This window comes from Cryptomeria japonica, chromosome 2, assembly GCF_030272615.1.
Source record: "Cryptomeria japonica chromosome 2, Sugi_1.0, whole genome shotgun sequence".
Taxonomy (NCBI): domain Eukaryota; kingdom Viridiplantae; phylum Streptophyta; class Pinopsida; order Cupressales; family Cupressaceae; genus Cryptomeria; species Cryptomeria japonica.
The window spans coordinates 81799830-81819922 of NC_081406.1; the positions used below are offsets into that span (position 1 = coordinate 81799830).

The 20093-nt window shown below is 39.7% G+C and overlaps 1 protein-coding gene across 2 annotated transcripts in view; it reads left to right on the forward strand.

The window, feature by feature from the left end:
- The window catches only part of LOC131078852 (uncharacterized), a 50222-nt gene extending 35908 nt beyond the window's left edge, over positions 1 to 14314 (forward strand). For both annotated transcript variants that reach the window (XM_058016655.2, XM_058016654.2), the window contains one exon: positions 13649 to 14314. In XM_058016655.2, the coding sequence (XP_057872638.1) occupies positions 13649 to 13820 (172 nt within the window). In that variant the 3' untranslated portion in view covers positions 13821 to 14314. The remainder of the gene's footprint in view (positions 1 to 13648) is intronic.
- Positions 14315 to 20093: the final 5779 nt, after the last annotated feature.

Below are 20093 nucleotides of genomic sequence, written 5' to 3' on the forward strand. Positions count from 1 at the left end.
AAAGAGATGGTTCATGGAGGGACTGAAACACTCCCTCTGGAAGAAGATGAAAATTGTTCCACCAACCTCGTACGAAGATGCATATAATAGAGCGATGGATCTCGAGAGCGAGACCAAGACATCCAAGAAGAAAAAGAAGAAGGATAGCTCGTTCGAGGATGATGACTCTTTCGAGGGAAGCAACAGCGATGGCGAATCTGGCAAAAAGGTGCAAGCGCTCCAGAAAGACATGGAGCAAATGAGGAGAGAACTTAAAGCAATGAGAAGCACGGGTCGGACCAAAGGGGATGTATGGTGCACGGAGTGCAAAGACGAAGGACATACGAAGGGTACTTGTCTGAAGAAGGCCTTTTGCGAGATTTGCCAAGTGATGGGACACTCCATCAAGGAGTGCCCATACAACATGAAAACACGAAACCAACAAATATTGCTTACGCAGGAACAACCAACTACATCGGGCGGTACCGGCAGCTCCCAGGCGAACAACAATGCAACATCGGGAGGCTAAGGAGATAACCGGTGGGGAGGACGAAACAACAATAACAATACAAGGAGCCGGATCCAAAACGACTCCAAAGGCCGACCGATGATACAATGCAGAGCGTGCAGCTAGTGTGGGCACTTCGCCCGAGATTGCCTGAAGGGAGAGGCCACACAATATTTGTGCAAATGGTGCAGACCGGGAGACCACGAAGATGCCACCTGCCCAAAGTTCGGAGTCAACTTGCTCAATATCAAGGAAACCAAAGAAGAGGAAGTGCTGGCCGTAACCCGCACCCAAGCCAGACAAGCAATGTGCCCAGACCTGGAGACGGAGAAGCGAAGGGTACGGGAAGCATGGGAAGAAATTGAGAAAGAGATACGAGAGGGGGCGAAGGCGAAGGGTACAACGGGTACTTCCAGCCGACCGGAGGTGGAGAAGGCTATACTAAATCAAATTTTAAAATTGGAGGTGCCTGTGAAGGTACACGACCTCCTCCAGACGATGCCTCAATTACGAACGACGTTGCTGAATAATCTCTCCCTACCACGCACCAATACCAACCACCGCACAGATGTTCCTGGGGGATCTTGTTGTGACGTATTCACACATCGCCCCATTGCAAATGGGGACCCCTACTTTTTTGCTTTTTGGGGTTTGCTTTCTAGGTTTTTAGGGTTTGTCGGTTAGCCTTTGCATGTTGAGTGTTGCCAGAGGGAGCACTAGGATGGCAGGCTCTGCTTGAGCCAGGGTGAGTGCACGGGGCCCCAGAATTAGGGTTTCTTTGAGAGTCTTCCTTAGGGCCTGGTTTTGCTCTTGTTGCTAATTGTGTCTTGCTTGGTGAGTGAGTATCATCTTTGAAGGTTTGAGCTAGGTCAAGTTGGTGAGTGATGAAGTCTGGAATGTCATCCTAATCTTCAAATGCCCTGAAATTTGGTTGTCTGGAATGTCTTCTTGATCTTGAAATTTGACTAAGTCTGGAAAACTGAAGAATCCTCCAAAAACTAGATTTTGCATTATAACTCCTGGAGGTCCGAAACCACTCTCAAACATCCTGACAGTATATATGGAATATAACTTAAAGTATAAGTGTACTTAAATGTTATATTCCATACATGACTCCTGATGGAGAGACCAAAATGTCAAATTTCTCTCCTGACCCTTCCAAAGGGTCCAGAGCGAAATTCTCCATAAGACATTCTACATTGCCCAAAGTCATGAACTAGCTCATTCCCAGGCATTTGTGAAGGCAAAACACTTATTTGGAGTGAAGAAATGTGAAAATGAAGTCGGGATTTGAGCCCAAGGATGATTTTCGCTCCTGACCCTTCCAAAGGGTCCAGAGCGAAAATCCTTATAAACCTCATTTTCTCCCTTGTTTAGACCAACATTCTAGTTTTGAAGTGATGGAATGTGAAAATGTGAAGGATTTTGGCCTAGAACATGATTTTCGCTCCTGACCCTTCCAAAGGGTCCAGAGCGAAAATCCTTCTAAACCTCATTTTCCTCCTTGGTTTGGTTAACTTTTGGTGTTCTTGCCCTGAAAGGTGGTTGGACGCATGAAAAAATGAAGATTTTTTGCCTAAAGGATGAATTTCGCTCCTGACCCTTCCAAAGGGTCTAGAGCGAAATCCTTTATTTTGACCCTCTATTTTACCTTGAGCACTAGAAGGACCTTGTTTTGAGCTTATTTGGTGGTAGTTTGCCTTGATTATGGTTTGCCTTGATTATGGTGAAAGGAAGTCGAATTGATCAAGTTTGAAGGAGAATGAGATAAAAGAAAGTGAGAAACTAGCCAAGAGTAGGGATTTCGCTCCTGACCCTTCCAAAGGGTCCAGAGCGAAAATCCCCTCAAACCTCAAATTCTGATTTGTCAAGACCAAATTCCTAGTTTCTAAGGCATGTATGGAAGTGTTTGACATGTTTTTGCCTAAGGGAATGACTAGAGGTGGAGGAAATGAAGGATTTTAGCCTAAAAATTGAATTTCGCTCCTGACCCTTCCAAAGGGTCCAGAGCGAAATTCTTGAAAACACTCATTTTCCCTTTAGCCAAAGTCAGGACCAAGATGGAGATGCAAGGAGAGTAGTCTATGTTTGCCCCCTAGAGAAGATTGAAGAAGGAAAGATGAGCAATCAAGCCCAAAACATGATTTTCGCTCCTGACCCTTCCAAAGGGTCCAGAGTGAAAATCTACCTAGCCCTCATTTTCTTCCTTGTTTGATCCAATTTTAATATCCAAGGCACGGTGAAAGGAAGGATGGACATGTTCTTGCCTTAGGAAATGTTTGAAACCAAAAAAAGGGTGGAGATTTTGTCCTAGAAATGGAAATTCGCTCCTGACCCTTCCAAAGGGTCCAGGGCAAAATTTCACTAAAACCACCTTTTTTCCCAATTTTATGCCAAGGCAAGTATGGATCAAGATGAATTGAGATGGGAGAGGTCCTTAAGAATGACTTCAAGTTGCTAAGAAATCATTGAATTTGAAGGAATTAAGCTAAACCGAGATTTTCGCTCCTGACCCTTCCAAAGGGTGCAGAGCGAAAATTCTACAATCACCTATTTTCCTTGCAAGTCAAGTCAAACTTTGGGTTTTTATGCCTTGGATGGGTGTGAAGAAGTGTTTTCTTGCCTTTTGGACTTGATTGAGGTTGAAAGGATGGAGGAATAAGCTCAAAACAAGATTTTCGCTCCTCACCCTTCCAAAGGGTCCAGAGCGAAAAACCCTAAAACCATCTTTTCTCCAAAATTTGTGCCAAGCCAGGCCTAGACCAAGGTGATAAAAGCTCTTTGGATTGCCCTCGAATGATTTTTGATCATCAAAAATGCAAATTTTGAGCTAAAACAAGAATTTCGCTCCTGACCCTTCCAAAGGGTCCAGAGTGACGACCTGGATCAAAAGAAGATCAACAGCTGTTCATTGTATTTGAGAGTGCTATATAAGCCCTCACACATTTCATTTCAAAAAGAGAGTTAGGGAGAGAGAGTTAGAATTTGAAAAGAGAAATAAGTTTAATATTGTCTGCAGCAGAGAAATAAGTAGTGAAGAGAGAAAGTTGAACAATTGTTGTTTTATTTGGCTATGAGATCAATGAAATATTGAAGTTATGGTGTTTTATTGCAATCCTTGTGGCTATTTTCATGGTTGTTTATCTTCTTGAATCACTCTTAGTAGAGATAGCATTTAAGTTTTAAGATTGAAGGACGGATGTTGTGCTTGATCTTTGGTAAAACTCAGAATCCAAACCACTAGCTCCTTACTGATTGTAAGTACGCCCTGTGTGGTCAACTGGAGACATTAAGATTGTTTGAAAGTTCAATCATTGTTGTGGTATTGATATGTATCTTACTAATAGTATCTATCCCATCGATGATTTGAAAACCATTGAATCCCCTTAGAAGATCGCACGAATTCCAGTGGAGTTGTAATCCTTTGGCAATATTGAAATTGGTAGAGTTTTATTAAGACCAGTCCTCATTGAGTCGTTCTTTAGGATTAGTTTAAATATCACCTCCTTAAAACCTTTATCTTTTGATCTTTTTGAAACATCAGTTAGTATTAAGAGAATCCTGTTTCCTTTGTACGTAAGGCCCCTTGTAAAACAGCAAACACAACGACCACTGGTGCTTATCCACGAGTAGAGATCCTACATAACAGAACCTTGAAGTTCCTCCGATTGATCCTTCTGCGATATCTTCAGCATTCGGGAACTTTACTCAAGAGAGGATAAGATACCTCTGGGTATTTTATTCTGTGTTTGGTTGTGTACAAAAGACACATCAACAGAATTGGCGCTAGAAGGAGGGCAACCTACTTTTCTATACAAAAGTTTGATCATCAAGAGGAACAATACTATCTAGAAAAGCAAAAAACAAACAAACTTTTTCAGCAGGATTTGAGATGAACATGTATCACTATGGTGTTGCCACATAGAAGAACGAACGAGGTAGTACAACCTAATTTGGAAATAGGCAACATTCAAGAGAACATTATTTCTGGATTGAATGACTTGGCGTGGAACTTGAGGAGAAGTGAAGCTGAGCATACTAGGGTCAGAATTATTTTGGAACAAGAAGTAGAGAAAGCTGAAGAACGTCAAAGAGCTGCCGCCAGAGAACTTTTGTAACCAAAGGAACCTGCAGTAATCCTCAGAAACAAGATCTTCACGCTGAATCGTATTGGTTCTTTCTCGCCTGAAAAACACCAAAGGATATTGAGGTCTACACCAGGCACAAAAAAATTGACTGAACTTCAGTTCACTTCAAGATCGAAACGGGCTAAGAGAGAAAATACTCCAAGGGAACCTGAATCAAGATTAGAAGGCACTTCTGATTTATTACAAACTCCCTCTCTTCAAGAACAAGTACAAGGAGCAATTCAGGCAAGTATCCAAGCAATTTCTCAACCAGTAAGCCAGTTTGGTTCGTCAAGTTCTCAACCTTTGGGAAGCACGATGGCTCACAATGCTCCTCCTCCTCCTCCTGCTCATGCACTCAACGGCGCTACATGGATGATCAATAATCCATCGACATTAGAATTTGCAATATATCATGATATGCCTAAGAATCTTGAGAATTTCTGTCCTAAATTCAATGCCAGTGATTTCAATCGTACCGCAGAAGATCATATCAAAATGTTCGAAGACCTTCTTCGCAACAGGCGAGTTGAATACGGAGATGTAGCTTGTAGGCTTTTTCCCTATTCGTTAGGAGAAGAAGCATACTTCTGGTTCATTCACCTACCAACAGGGTCAATCAGGACATGGGATGCAATGAAAGATACATTTATTGCAAAGTTTGGCATTCCAACCACGTCGGCTGAGCTATATAGACAATTTGTTGAGATTCGAAGGAGAGAACACGAGCCTATCACTTCTTTCAATAACAGGTTCCATAGAGCTTACATGATGTTGCGACATCCATATCTCATTGCTGACCCAAGGGAGATTTATTATGGAGCCTTAGATCATCTCACTGCCATGTTCGTGAGAACCTATCCTATCCCAAATGATTTGAACACAACATATGCAAAAGCTATTGAGGTCAGTAAGCACATGGGGCAGAATATTATTGGGCCGCTGCTTCATATGGGACCTACATAAGCCACCATCTAGCGCCACCTTGAATAAATGTTCCTAAACATTTCGGAGATAAAGACTCAATTGACACTTAGAACCTCCGGAAAATTCAACCTAGCTTTTCAAGAGATTAGAAAATGCACGCAAAGTGGAAGGAGAATCCTTAACCATATCCTAACACTTAGTCTTTGATTACCCAGGTGTGTGCAAGTGTATTCATTCCTCTCGACAAGACAACTATGACTTTCAGGTTCCCTTGTGATTGGCTACGTAGTATATCTAAACTTCATAAGCATCCTGGATAGAGCCTCGCTGCCAGTCAAATGTCTATAGCCCCGACGAGGTTATCACCGCAATCTCACGAACATTGCTCCATTGCCAGCCGGGCATCCATAGCCCCGATGGAGTTACTCGCATATTCCCATTAGCCAATTTTGATATTTCATTTCATTTCATTTTTTCTTGATTTTTCTCTTTTATTTTCTCATTTTTTCCTTCTGATATTGCTTTTTCATTTCGTCAATTCCTTTGGCTCGTAAGGAGTGAAGCTTACTAGGGTTTGAGGATTGCGGTGGTGCTGAAGTCAGATTTTAGATTTTTCACCAATCACAACTTTGCCTGAAAACCATAATGACTCGGAGTCTATTAATGTGTGAAGATATAGTAATCAACAGATGTCGGCATCAAGATACAGAAAATGATTCCCTTCCAAGTCAAATACAGGTCCTGATCAGATGATAAAGCTGGAGAGGAACAACCTCGGATTCTGAGCGCTTCATGAATAGATATCTAAGAAATGAGTCTAACATAAGATCCATGATATTGCCAGCGTGTGAGAATCAACACAGACACCTTTCTTACAAACGGAGGCTCCTACTCAAGACACCTAAACTAAACAGACGACCGACAGAGCGAACTTAAAAGCAAACAAAGCTAAGACTGACTCAAAGCAAACTAAACTAAAACAAACGACAAGCTACCTGAGCCACTCAAGATCATGAGTCAAATGACTCAAGGCAAATTAAGAACAAGGCTCAAAAACTTCTAAGCTAAGACACACGAAAGGAAAACCTACTCTAAAAGCTATATACAAGACTCCTAGACTCGACACGACTCAAGGAAGCGAAATATGTACATGACTTTACATGGTTTCTCAGGTTGTGCAATAGGAGCACGGCAAAAGTGATGGTTCTCAACCTAGCAAATTCATCCTTAAACATAGAAAAGCAAGCTCTCACCATGCATCTCTCATATTCAGGGAAGTTTTCACTTAAAATGATCAACTGAGGTAATTCATTAGGACCATGATCAATCCAGATGCAAGTTGTTTTCCCAAAATCCCCATAATCGAAATCATAATAACTTTCAAGGCTAGGATTAAGGAAAGAGACAACCTGGCATATTTCAGGCTCAAATGGCACTGCATTGTTGGAAGCGAGGTCACCAGCTGCTTCAGGAGGTCGCCATTGATGATGAACTATTCCACGAGCATTCACAGTGTGCTGATCTTGATTAGGAAGTTCCTCTTGAAACAAGCTCAGCGCCCCTTCGAATAGCTCAACATTCTTTGTTTTCATTGAGGCATCTTGCATAAACCAAGCATCTTCATGAAATTTTGTTAGCATATCCTCAAAAATGAGAGTCTCCTTGAGGGATTGATTTTCAAAGATCTCCTCTAGTTGATCAAATATAATTTCTAGTGGCATTTCTTCTTCAAGCAAACTCAGGAGATCGGAGCTGATGATGGATCATATCACTCACAGTAACTTGCCTATCTTGAAAAAATTTGGGCAGTGATTCCACTTGTGTTTCCTCTACAAGATCTTTCAACACCCCTTCAAATAACATGAGAGTGAGGACGTCCTTGAGCGCCCCCTCAAATTGTTCTTCATATCTGAGCTCACTTATGATAATTTGTAGCTCTTTGTTCAATATGTCAACTTGATTGTCTTCTTTAAGAATGCCATTTGAGACCTCTTGCAATTCACTCTCAAGGATCTCCCTTTGTAGCATAAATGAGAATTCCTCAAGGAATGAGTCATCTTCTTCTTTGATTGCTTGTTCAACTCTTGGATCTTCGTTTATCACTGCTTGAGTATTCTCAACTGCTTCTTCAACTTTTGTCTCATGGTATTCTTTTTCAGGTGCAAGGCATGGTGATCTATCCATTGTAATACATTGTTCATCAGGTGCATTTATATCGTCAACGTACAACTGATCCTTCTCACAATCAGATGCTAGAGCAATGTCTTGTTCATAGGTTCTCCTAAATTCAGCTGCGAGATGTGCACCCCAAGATCTGTTCACAATACACTCTTCCTCGGACAAAGTTGGCATTCCAAACTAGTTTTTGACTTGATTTATAGCCATTTCACATACTGAGCAAGTAAATTCAGAGTGAGGTGAGTTGTGAATTCTACACCACAATGGTAGTAATGTGTTCTCTAAACGCATTTCACCATTCAAAATGAGCCGACTCTCGATCATCCACAAGAAGCTTAGAAGAGGATCCTTGCTCTCTGGGACACTGAAGCTGCCTTCTTCTGTTTCTGGCCTGGGGACATCCCAAAAGAAGATTTTTCCCTGCGCTAGCGATTCCATCCTTGATAAGTACTTCAAACAATGCATTTCATCATGTTCCTTTGTTTCATGGACTCAACACTGCCCTGGTCTTGCAAACTCGGACAATCTGTGTGGATAAAGCTGTGTATCTAATCTCCACCAAAGTTGAGGAAAATCAACTTGTTGCTCCTCGTGAAACTGTTGCCACTCCATTGAGAAATCTTTGCTTTTTGATTTTTAAAATTTTTTTTTTTTTTTTTTGATATTCTATTTTCACTTTGTTTTTGAATTTTTGGTTTTTTTACTTTTTTTGGACTTTCTATTTTTTCACTTTTTTTTGGATTTTTTGGAATAAGAGAGATCTTGAATATCTCAGATTCAACTTGAACGTTCAACTGGTTCTAGCTTGCTTCCTTGTTTTCGCAAGTCCAACTGACGACCCAGCGATCACCTTCCTTCTCTGCATCACTTCCATCGAGCGTTGCAGAAGGCTTTCCATTGATCTTCCTTGGATTCAAGATTTCGCATTCGCTATCAGGCACTCCTAATTCTATTAGTTGTTCAGGCGTTTATCGCGATCATGCCCTCCTAGCGCCAATTCTGTTGATGTGTTTTTTGTACACATGCGAACACAGAATAAAATACCTAAAGGCACCTTCTCCTCTCTTGAACAAAGTTTCCCGACTGCTGAAGATCTCGCCGAAGGATCAATCGAGGCAACTCCAAGGTTCTTGTATGTAGGGTCTCTACGTGTGGATAAGCTCTTTGTGGTATGATGTGATTTTGCTGGAATCACAAGGGGACTTACATTTGACTTAGCATAAAATTGAGAAAAAAGGGTGGTTTTGGGGAATTTCGCTCTGGACCCTTTGGAAGGGTCAGGAGCAAATTTCTTGTTTTGCTTCTTTTCCTTCACTCAACTCCATTTCTCTCCACCTTGCTTCTCACCTCTGGATCCTTCTCTCAACTTGATAACATTCATTTGATCCTCACAAGCTTTGAAAAGGAAAATTTGTTCAAAAACCTAGCCAGGGATAGGACCTATCCAAAATTTCGCTCTGGACCCTTTGGAAGGGCCAGGAGCGAAATTATGCAAATTTTGAGCTAAAACAAGAATTTCGCCCCTGACCCTTCCAAAGGGTCTAGAGCGAAATTCTGGATAGGTCCTGTCCCTAGCTAGGTTTTTGAGCGAATTTTCCTTTTCAAAGCTTGTGAGGATCAAATGAATGTTGTCAAGTTGAGAGAAGGATCCAGAGGTGAGAAGCAAGGTGGAGAGAAATGGAGTTGAGTGAAGGAAAACAAGCAAAACAAGAAATTTGCTCCTAACCCTTCCAAAGGGTCCAGAGCGAAATTCCCCAAAATCACCCTTTTTTCTCAATTTTATGCTAAGTCAAATGTAAGTCCCCTTGTGATTCCAGCAAAATCACATCATACCACGAAGAGCTTATCCACACGTAGAGACCCTACATACAAGAACCTTGGAGTTGCCTCGATTGATCCTTCGGCGAGATCTTTAGTAGTCGGGAAACTTTGTTCAAGAGAGGATAAGGTGCTTTTAGATATTTTATTGTGTGTGTGGAGATGGGTATCCTTGGCACCATTCTAACCGATACCATCGTCGATGGTGGATCAGGAGTGAATGTTCTTCCAGAAGAAACTTGGCGGAAGCTGGGGAAGCCGACGCTGTGGCCATTTACATTCAATCTGCTGGGAGCAGATCAACATGAAATCAAACCCATCAGGACACTGATGGGCCAACAAGTTACCATCGGGATGGAACCCTTCATACTAGACTTCGTGGTAATCCCACTAAAGAAAAAAGGGTATGATGCGATCTTAGGGAGAGGGTGGCTGGTGGCAGCCAAGGCCACCTACAACTGGAAGAAGAACACTCTGTCTATGGAGAATGGAGGAAGGAAGTTTATCATAGACCTTGGGACGCAGTTGGTTAGTGAGGAACTGGCATCATCTTCGTAATTAGAGGGTGAAGGAGAAGGCGACCTGAGGGACGAAGGACGAGGTTGCAGGGAGCCCAATGACGAAGGGATTCTCAAACTAGGAGAGTGCCCCGAGGATGAGACGGGGTCATTGAACGTGCTCTTCCACTGGCAGATGGAGGATTACGAAATGTTCCAGAGCTACAGGCTCGAAGTAGAGGAACCAAAGCAAGTAACAGAGGAGGTGTACCTGCCGGAATACAGAGAATATTGGAAGGGAGACGCCCCAACCCTTGGTGACGTAGATAATCCCAAGATCATTTGTGTTGGCAACGATTGGGACCCTGTGTGAAAGGCCACAACCTTCAAAAGCTTTATTATTCTTCTTCTCCTTATGTACGGGAAGGAGACTGTGGTTCCTATAGAATTTATGGTTCCAGGTCTTCGGATGGCCATTGAAAATAGACTTGCCATCAATGGGTCCAAATGGAAACCCTACCACGAGAAGCGCATAGGGGACCTGAGCGGCTGGAAGGACACTCGAGAGTCCAAAGGGGGATCCGAGAGGATGGAAGGGGACTTGAGAGGCCGGGTAGGCGACTCGAGAGGAACGGGACCAAAACGGGAGACTCTCGAGCGAGGCAAACCGAGAAGGATGAAGGGCGATCCCTGAGGCATGGGACTCAAGCCGAAGACTCTCGACAATTAGATTAGGAAAAAAAAAAAAAGAAAGTGGTGGTGGGACACTGTACGGCGGACCACTGTTGACGGAGGTCACCGGCTTCAGAGGGTGTTCATCTACCGTACGACCACTACCGTACACCCGTACGACCAAAAAAACATCCACCTTACGACCTTCCCAGACACCGTACGAGAGACCAATCATGGTACGACACCAAGCTTCGGGTGACCCCAGTCGCCATACGACAGACCACTCCATTGTACGACAGATAACCTTTGTATGGGCTCGAGACATTACAGTCCGTAGGCCTGAAGGAGCACAACGACAACGACGATGGTCTAAAGGAGGGTGAAAGGAAAAATTTCACGGCACGACAGGGATAAAGGTGGTGATGGCACGTGAAAAAAAAAATAAAAAAAAAATACGACGACCAGATTTAAAATCATTCGATGGAGTTTGGAGCCAGGACACTGAAAAATTAGAGTGGAGAAGCAAGTTTTTGGCATCTTAAAATATCACAAAAATGATGTGCGCCATGGACTTCCGCGTGGTTCTGAAGGTGTTAAATTGGTGTTGGCAGCGGGGGCGTTGCCCCTCGACCCCACCCTGTACTGCGATAGGGAGTGCACCTGGGGCGCTGCCCCCGGACCCCACGAGGGGCGCTGCCCTAGACCACGCTAGGGGCACTGCCCCCAGACCCCCAGTTTATTTTTGAGCTACAGTACACTTTTTGGAGTTGGGCGAAGGGCATTCGAGAAGTCACGGTAAGTGTTTGGGTTGTTCCGTACTGTGAGAAAGAAGCCTGAAGCTAAGCATTGGTGGGGAAGCCATAAGCCGTAGAGGGAGATGGATTTGGAGGTTGCGAACAAACAGAGTTTGGAGGAAGGCATTACAAGAACGCGAAGTTGTACGACACTAGGGAATTATTTAGTTCAGTTATCAACCTTTGGGGAGTGTGATGGAGGATTTGAGGAGTCTCCTAGCCTTTCTGCCAGAAGGTTGTGGCCACTTCCAGGCATGAATGGTACGCTTTGAGGAACTCGGAGTATGTCTTGACTGGACGTGAGGTTGCCTTGGTGGATGCACAGAGGGCTCGGGAGGAGTTGACCATCAGGTTGGAGGCAGTAGTAGCGTGAGACTTAGCTCAACGTACCCAGGAGTTGGATGCCGAGAGGGCAGCACAGGTGGCTATCGAGGACAAATTGGCTAGGGAGACAGTATGACTTGAGTAGCAGTTGGTGGAGGCTGAGACTAAAAAGCATGTTTTGCAGACAAGTTTGATGGTAGCAGAAAAGGGTTTTCAGGCGAGGACGCAACAGGTGTATAAGTTCCGGGCTCAACTGGCGTCAACAGTTCCTGTAGTTCTCTACCTTGGTTCTGTTTAATGTCATCTCTATTTTGTATTAAGTCGTCCGGAGACGACTTCTTTTCTTGGGGGGGATGATGTTGCCGGGAGTAATCATTATGTCATGTTGTCGTATTATGTTATGTTGTCATCGGTAATTATGTGTTTCGGCAGTTAGTCGTCTCAAAGGGCAGTTGGACGCGACGGTTGGTCGCAACCCTTCGGGTATTATATATTGCATACCTTTCCTTCGAAGTAGCATCATCATAGTCGTATCTGGGTGTAATGTTATAAGCACTTGATGTACATGGACTGTTGAATTAATACAGGAACTGGTTCTTTAATATATTTCAATTATGTTCTGTGCATTTACTTTCTGCGTTTAATCGTTTACTCGTATGTGGCAAACACCCCGTAAAAAGAATTCTGTTTATGAAATGGAAAAGAATAGAGATATAATATAATAATATTAGAGTTAGTGTAGGCCCCTCTCCTAAATTGTCAACATGGAGCTTGACTCTATACATACTATTCCCTCGTCATCTTTATGTTTCATTAATCTCTTCTATATGAAGCATTGATCTCTTTCTGCTTGTGTTCAATTTGGTGTTTCTTCTTGAGTTTTGGCTGGATACTTTATTCCATTTTGTTTAGAATTCATATGGCCACTTTGATAATTTCTATTAATTTATTTGAGGTCATAATATCACTCATCAAATAATAACTGAAGCTCATGTTGTAATGAGTAATAATTTCTGGATATTCCAGCCAAGAATTTTTTAGTAAAAGAGGACATGATGGAAATATGGTGCAATAGTTTGAATTTGTTGCTTCTGCTGCAATTTGACACATATTTGCATGTTTATCTTTGATCGTTACATAATATTTTTAAAGGTGCATTTGGAAAACATAAGATTCTTGTTCACTTGTATTTTTCAATTTTCTAATTCTGTGCCTAATTTGACAATAATATGCTATCGTCGTAAGGGCTAGCTTTGGATCTAAATAGTTCTTTACCCTTAATGTTTATCCTTCATCATAATATCAACTTGAGTTACATAAATTTATGGCTAAGGGACAGAATTAGTATTTGTCAGTGAGAATGTTCTGGGTTGTTTTGTCTATCCATACCCTTTTAAAGAAAAAATGTTGTATATGGAAGGCATGTTTTATCAGTAATTCTATTCAATTAACGATCTCAAAGGTGTTGCATTACATCCAAAAATAACACTATATCCACCACAATGGTTGAAGTCTCTTGGATTAAACGTTTTGCTCTGAAAACAGAATAAGAGAGGAAGATTTGCCATGCAACTGTTGAATGCCTGTATATGCTGCTGATTTTCATTTCTCAGATCTTATAATATGGCACCAGACCTTGCACGTCCTTTGGAGTTGCTTAATGCATGAAACGACTTCTATTTGATTCATTGACTTGTGGAACTGTTGAATGTGTTTTACTATTCACTTAGAGATTATAAATGTCATCAAATCTTTTAACACTTTCTTTCTAACTGCATCAAGCATGGAATAATTAATTCTTTTGTTTAATTTATAATGTGACAGATATGTGGACCGTGATAACGAATTGAGAGAAGCCAAACCAGCTGCTAAACCTCCTAAAAGGCTTCCATTGGATCCTTGGACCAAGTCTCGCCTTAGCAAACAATGGCCTCCCCGTGAGAATGTATCGACACAAGCCAAACCAACTGTTTCACCACCTGAAAGGCCACATTGAATCCTTGGACCAAGTCTCGGCTTAGTAAAAATTGGGCTCCCCCATGATAAGAAACTGTTTGGTGATTGTTTGTAAAATTTGGCAATTAAAAATTAAATTGGCCTATTTTGAAGGGGCAAATTCTATTATTTTTTGATAAAATTGCTTATATGGGGAGTTTATTGAGCTTACAAGCAGAAATAACCAGTGTTGCAGGTTACGCTATCCCAAAAAGCTGGGCAAAACCTGGTTTTTCTGGCTATAAATAGAGTATAAACCTGAGTGTTTTTGACCACCGCGATTCATACGGCGTCAATTTCTTCAGAATTGAGAATCTTGGGATTTTTTAACCCTCCGCTGCTGCCTGGAGTGGTATTCGACAGTAGCAGGAATGTTTAAAATTTATTTTTTGACATAACAGGTATGCATATGTGATCGAATAATTTTTGCTTTACTGTTGTCGAAAACTTAATCAATCACATTAAATAATAATAAAGATATATTATTAATTTTAATATTTAGCAATATTAATGATAATATATTATTACGCCAAGAGATGTATTATCCTCACATCATGGATTGAAGAGTATTTGTTTGGGGATTAAAATTGACGTCCGTCCACGTGCATTATACAGTGATTTTTGAATGTTCTAATTTTCTCACCTTTTTCAATCTTTAAAGCTTCCATTCCATATGAAAGTTTGTATTATAAAAAAATCTTTTAAAGCGGCCATTTGAATCACAAGTTTCTAATTCAAATAAAAAAATCAGTTTTTCCTTTCAATGTGGAAGCCACGAAAGATTGTAGTGCTCTTATTTCTTCCATAGAAATTCTCAGACATTCATATATTCTGTTTATATGCTTTGTATGTCACCACAGGTTATTTATGAGGTAAAGTTGTTGGCCTTCTCTTTAAAATTCTGTTTCAATAGTGAATTTATTTGATGAAATTTTATATAAGCTTTTACTTCTTACCAAATTTTAATTTTTGATTGCACTTGGCATATTGGGCAGTTCATTTGCAAGACTTCAATGTATTTCAAATTTTAAGTTTTGATTGCATTTGACATTTGACATATTGGGCATTTCATTTTTAAATTTTGATTGGATTTGACATAGCTTTTTATTTTTAAGATTTCAATGTATGGAAAAATAAATCTTTGCAAATATATTTTGATTAAAATGGAGTTGAAACATTAGCTGAAACATTGTAGGGTGACGAGGATGATGAATATGACCTCCTTTTTGACTATACGCATTTGTTTTTAGTTCTTTTGGATTTGACCGTGTAGTTTTTTGATGTTGCCAACGTTTCAGATCAAACACCATGATCCATCATCAGGGCAAGAGAGCAAGTGAGAGAGCAGGAGATCAGTCTCTCACTTGCTCTCTTGCCCTGATGATGGATCATGGTGTTTGATCCGAAACGTTGGCAACATCAAAAAGCTACACGGTCAAATCCATAAAGATATTATCTTTAATTTTACTTTCTAATTAAATTGAGACATGCATAAAGATATTATCTTTAATTTTAGATAATTTGATAAAATATAATTTTAATTCAATTTTAAATTTGATGGCTATCTTCAACAACTTTCTATAAATGAAAATGCTTTTTCTTTAAAAAAAAATCAATGTTAATTAAGGTTAGAGTTAAGATCAAAGTTGGATTTTAATTAAGGTTACCTGTTAGTGTTAGAGTTAATAATATAGGTTCATATTTAACATATTAGAATTAGAATTAGAATATACATAGAGTTTAAATTAAAATTAGAATTAGTGTTAAGTTTAGGATAAATAAAATTAGTTATAGCCATAATCATAATGTTATATCCCCAATCCTAACACTAACTCCAACCCTCATTATTTTATAGTCTTGCATGTGTTGGGTTAGGATTAGAGTTTGAGTTAAATTAGGGTTAGGGTTTAAGTTAGAGATAGGGTTTAATTAGGGGTTTTGATTAAGGTTATGGTTAGTGTTGAGTTAGTGTTAGGGTTCTAGGATAAATATTGAGGTCAAGGTTGTGGTTGGGGTTTAATTAGGGTTAGGGTCATAGTTTATTAGGGTTAGGGTCAATATTCTAAGAGAAAGCTTGGGTCAAGGTCAAGTTTAGGCTTGGGTTTGGTGTGATGCTTTATTTAGAGTTAGGGTTAAATTAGGGCTATGGTTAGAAATACATTTGTTAAACCTGTTATAATTAATGCCTTACATTGCTAGGTCAGGGTTCTAGGATTAGCATTAAAAAGTTATAGAATAAACTTTGGTATCAAGGTTACAATTTACATTAAGGTTGCACCAAGGTTTAGGTTCAAGTTTAATTAAGATTAAAAATAGAATAAGGATTGTCATTACAATTAGGCTAAGTGTTAGGTTTAAGGCTAGGTTAGGCTAGGGTTAAATAGGATTAGGTATCAATTAAGATTATAGAAGAAATCTTTGACTTAGGGTTAGGATTAGGGCTATATTACAAATACAATTTCAATAGCATTAAGGTTAAGGTTACTTAGGTTAGGATTCAATTAGGATTAAGATTAAGGTTAAGGTTAAGGTTAGGATTCAATTGGGATTAAGGTTAATGTTATATTAGGATTCAATAAGAGAAAAATATTTTATTTATGATAAGATTTGAATTAAGTTATGGTTGGGGTTTAATTTGGGCTATAGTTGAAACTAGAGTTAGGGTTAAATAGGAGTTAGGATTAATGTTAAGCCATGGTCTAAACAATTTTAGCATTAGGGTCAAGTTAGGGTTAGATTCAATATTGGACTAGGGTTAAAGTTTGGGTTAGAATAAGAATTAGAGATAGGATTTTGTTTATGGTTAAATTAGGGTAAGGTTAGAATGGGTTAGGGCTAAGATTAAGGTTAGTGTTCAACTTGAGTTGTAGCTTAATAAGTGTTAAAGTTAGGATTTATTTAAATTATGATTAATATTCAATTAAGGCTATCAATAGATTATGGAAGAACATATAGATAATAGGAAGAATAAAGGGGGAGGATACCCAAAGTTAGATGAATGATTTGGACAAAACTATTGGTTGAGGAAGGATGATTGTTTGAATGGATGAAAGTGGAATGGGCATTGGAGAATTACTTGGATAGATAGAAATTGATTAAAGATTTGATGATGACAAGATGAAATTTGGAAAGAGGGAGGATTGATTGGTTGGAGGAATGATGGACTTGGCAAGAGATATCAAGCGATGAATACATGTTGGCCATTGACGCACATAGAGAGTCCAAACACAACGTGCTATCCTAGGAAGTTGGATGAGGAGGAAAACCTTTTCTTGTTGACTCAGGTACACACCCAATAGCTAATCAAAATATGGTCGTTGAGTCTCACACAATGGATTCTAAATGCTGTATTAGCCAACTCCAAACGCTAATGGGGGCATGAAATGGCAAGTCTCTTGGAGGAGTTACTATTTCCCTTGCACAAAGATTATCCACCTTTCGGAGGTGAAACAGGTGGCTTCTAATCCTAGAGCTCTTAGTATGGATTTTCGTTCGAAGACTATTCCTTGTAGTCGCGCAAGCGCGATTGAGGCCTGTAGCCCTACAAAGTACCAAGTAAGATGTAGTCACACAAGCATGATTGAGACCTCAAGGGGTCCTACAAAGTGCTCGATATGAGAGTGAACTCTCAAATAGCTCTGTCCTCCGAGATTTTCATCTCAAAAGGCCTATTTATTATAGTGAGTTGGAATGCTTGGGTTTTAGTCGTACTCACTTGGGTCATTCCCCTCTCACCAAATCGAGAGGGCAAGCCCGCTAAGGGTAAAAGTGTGCAAGCAAACAATAAAAGTTTGAAGGGTCTGGATTTCTGATTGTCTATATAGACAAGAGCATACTCTCCTACCTCTACACTTTTCCCAAACACATCAAACAAGTTGTTCTTTTACCCCTAATTAGATCTAAGTGCCTAAGAAAATAATTAAAAGACACAATGTTTGCTTGTATCTTCTTAGGCAACATGTAAAAAATAACGAACTAGTAGTTTTTGATAATTGATATTGGGCATTCGAAAGAAAAGGAAGCTGCAAACACAAGATGATTAGCCCACAAAATATTGCAAAATCAATTTCCTTGTGATTTTATAAGTAATTTCAAAAAAATGTTTGATAAAAAACGATTTTATATGTTAAAATTATGTGAATCTAAAGTTCAAAAATAAGGGTTGACTTTGAACATGTTAAATTAATTTTTGAAAACTGATATGCAAAATATAAAGACAAGCCATTTTAGATCCCTGAATCCCCTTTCCAACGCATTTTGAATTTTTAAAATTCGACACCCGAGCGAAAAGTTATGCTTGTTTTACGAAAACTGGTTTTTTTCCTAAGTGCATACGTTGATTCAGAGGTGCATGCGCTAATTCGCAGGGGCAAGCGCTGATGTGCCTACGTAGGCGTTGATGCGCTTGCACAGGGGCTGATTCACAATTTTTAATGATTTTTCACTAAGCGCACACATTTTGGTGCCTGCGTAAGCGTTGTTTTTCTTACACGTGCTGATTTACAAATTTTTAATGAAAAATTCAAAAAAATTAGGTGGGAGGATTTTCTTACTAAGCGCATGCGTTTGGGGTGTGCACAGACACTGTTTCACTTTCGCACGCGCTGATTGACCAAAAACCTGCAAAATAGCAGTCAAAAAATTCAAATTTTAAATCACACGCGTTGTTTGATGGTGGACGTGCCGAACTAGTGAGACATACACGTTGATGTGCAAACCGACGCACTGAAGTGGAAAATTGTGAGCTAAGATCACAAAAAACAAAAAAATGATTACAAAAAGGGACGTGGGTCCTACCAGGCGTGCCAAATGAACCAAGGAAAAACTAGAGAGGAGGAAAATGGTTAGTTTGAATCAAAATATGCATAAAATATCAAACAAATGCAACAAACGCCATTATACCTCATAGTTATCTCTTGTTCCTTAGATTGAGCTTGATGAAGTGGAAGATGCGCCCCTTTGATGCTCCACTTGATGTGCTCCTTGCTTGACGTGGATGTGGATTGCTCTCCTTTGCTCAACAAGATTAGGATTTGATAGGATTTGGATTGATGTATTATTGATGGATTTGGATAGATTTGGATTAGAAGATTGAAGGATTATGAGGACATGATAAGAATATGATAGAAAAGAATAAAAGAGAAAATTAGTAGCATGAGAATGCTATAGAGGAAGTGGATCCTTTTGTGAGGAAATGATCCTCCAATTTATAAATTGGAGGAGGTCAATGAAGGGCCAAGATTGATTTGAAATGGTGGGCATGGATTAAGGATGCCTTGTGAGAATAAACAAGAATATAAAATTCCTTGGGAAAAGGGGTGAGGAATTAAAAATTTCAAAATAAAGGATGCATGGAGGGATTCAAAGAAATTTGAATTTTTTTGAGAGACTCAATGTTGATGTGGCGTGAGTGGGAATTTAAAATTGGAGAAATAATGATAAGCGGGATTAAGAGAGATTCTAGAAGAATTAATTAGGTTGAGTGGGATTAGGAAAAGTGATTTGTAGGAATCACATGACTAGGTTAATTAATTTTAATTAATTAATCGAGCGGGTTTAGAGGAAATAATTATTGGAGGGACTTTAGAAGAATAGAGGAACAATTAATTTATTTGATAAATTAATTATTGGACAATAGTGACAAGATTAATTAAATTGGAATTAATTAACACCGAGAAGAATGCGGATAACACAATCAATTAATTATGTTGACAAGCTTAAATTAATTAAATATTAATTTTAGGTGTCTACAGTCATCTAAGTCTTGGAAGCCAATCGGTAAGGTATAACCGGTACAGAAAACAGTTTAACAGAGAACCGGTAATTAGGTCTTCAAGCGGTAAATAGGAACGAAGTTGCATTCATGCAATTGATGCAGGCGATTGATGAACAGTTGGATGATGCAGTTTTAAAGTAATGATGGAGACATGTATTTGGATCTATGTTCATGACCGCATTGGCAAATTCGACCGAACAAGTGAGATTTGATGTATAGAGCAGACATTCTAATGAACACTTAGTCGGTAGTGATAAAGTAACTTAAATCAGTAAACTGACATAGTTTTGTCTTATTTTTTATTTGTTATGTCGGTGGCCGACATAAGTTCAACATGCAATGTTAGTTTGTCTAGATTCATTGAACCTAGGAAATTGTTCCAAGGTTGTTAGCCAACTAAGTTGATGTCTATAAAAAGTGTGATGAGTTATGAATGCATGTATGAGATCGAAGGCGAATATTGAGATTTTGATTGTGTGGTGATCAGTGAAGCTCTGT